Genomic DNA, 1,026 nt, shown 5'->3' on the forward strand with positions numbered 1-1,026 from the left:
CGCGGCCGGTTGCGGCTGCGCAGGCTGGTGGAGCAAGATGGCTGTGGAGCTGGGCGTGCTGGTTGTTCGGCCCTGGCCCGGAACCGGGCTGGGCAGAGTGATGCGGACCCTTCTGCTGCTACTGTGGTTGGCGACGCGCGGAAGCGCGCTCTACTTTCACATCGGAGAGACGGAGAAGAAGTGCTTTATTGAGGAGATCCCGGACGAGACCATGGTCATAGGTGCGGGGGCGGGGAGGAAGGGGCGAGTTTGGGACGTGACCGTGGTCTTGGGGCAGGGGATGCGCGACAGTCATCTCTCTAGAGCCGAGAGGAGACGGCCTCGCTGTGCCCAGGCGGTCGGGGAGCCCATGCCACCTCGCGCTCCTCTGACCTGGGCTCACCCTGCTTCTCTCCAGGAAACTACCGGACGCAGCTGTATGACAAGCAGCGGGAGGAGTACCAGCCGGCCACCCCGGGGCTTGGCATGTTTGTGGAGGTGAAGGACCCAGAGGACAAGGTGAGCCAATCCCCCCCGTTCCTTTCCATCAAGCTTTCAGCCAGGCAGGCTCTGGCACTTCCTCTTCTAGTTCCTGCATCTGCTACAATGGGAGAGACAGTTGATGTTGTGGGAATATCCTGACTGTTGCATGACCCTGCCAAGTTACTTACCTTCCCGGAACCATTTTCCCGGTCTGTGAAATGGGCGGATTAATTGTGGTGATAAAAATCAAAGAGTTTTGTCAACTCTTAAAGCCATCTAGACTTTAAGATTTCACAGAACATGATACTTTCCCCACAAAATGAGCTGCTTTTAATCTTCACAAATAAGGGGATATGAAAACGAACGGCAAAATCCTTCAGCTGTCACCTTCTGTCAACTTTCATTAGAAAACAAACTCACGGGGGGTGTGGTGGCTCATGCCTGTAATCCCAGCACTTTGGGATGCTGAGGTGGGTGGATCACTTGAGGCTAGGAGTTCAAGACCAGCCTGGGCAATCCCCGTCTGGCAAATCCCGTATCTGGTAAAAATACAAAAAAAAAAAA

General features: G+C 54.9%; 1 protein-coding gene across 1 annotated transcript; it reads left to right on the forward strand.

The window, feature by feature from the left end:
- The first annotated feature begins 6 nt into the window (after positions 1-6).
- LOC105549552 (transmembrane emp24 domain-containing protein 9-like) lies at positions 7-621 on the forward strand. The gene is made up of 2 exons (XM_011994159.1): positions 7-221; positions 398-621. Exons 1-2 carry the CDS (start codon positions 38-40, stop codon positions 619-621), a joined length of 408 nt encoding a protein of 135 aa, XP_011849549.1. The 5' UTR covers positions 7-37.
- The last annotated feature ends 405 nt before the right edge of the window (positions 622-1,026 follow it).

Source organism: Mandrillus leucophaeus, unplaced genomic scaffold (assembly GCF_000951045.1).
Source record: "Mandrillus leucophaeus isolate KB7577 unplaced genomic scaffold, Mleu.le_1.0 Scaffold11188, whole genome shotgun sequence".
NCBI lineage: Eukaryota > Metazoa > Chordata > Mammalia > Primates > Cercopithecidae > Mandrillus > Mandrillus leucophaeus.

Bases quoted from the DNA above. Each gene is read 5' to 3' on its own strand.
- LOC105549552 (XM_011994159.1), top strand. From the start codon at position 38: ATGGCTGTGGAGCTGGGCGTGCTGGTTGTTCGGCCCTGGCCCGGAACC. The intron at 222-397 runs GTGCGGGGGCGG...GCTTCTCTCCAG, and splicing joins GGACGAGACCATGGTCATAG to GAAACTACCGGACGCAGCTG.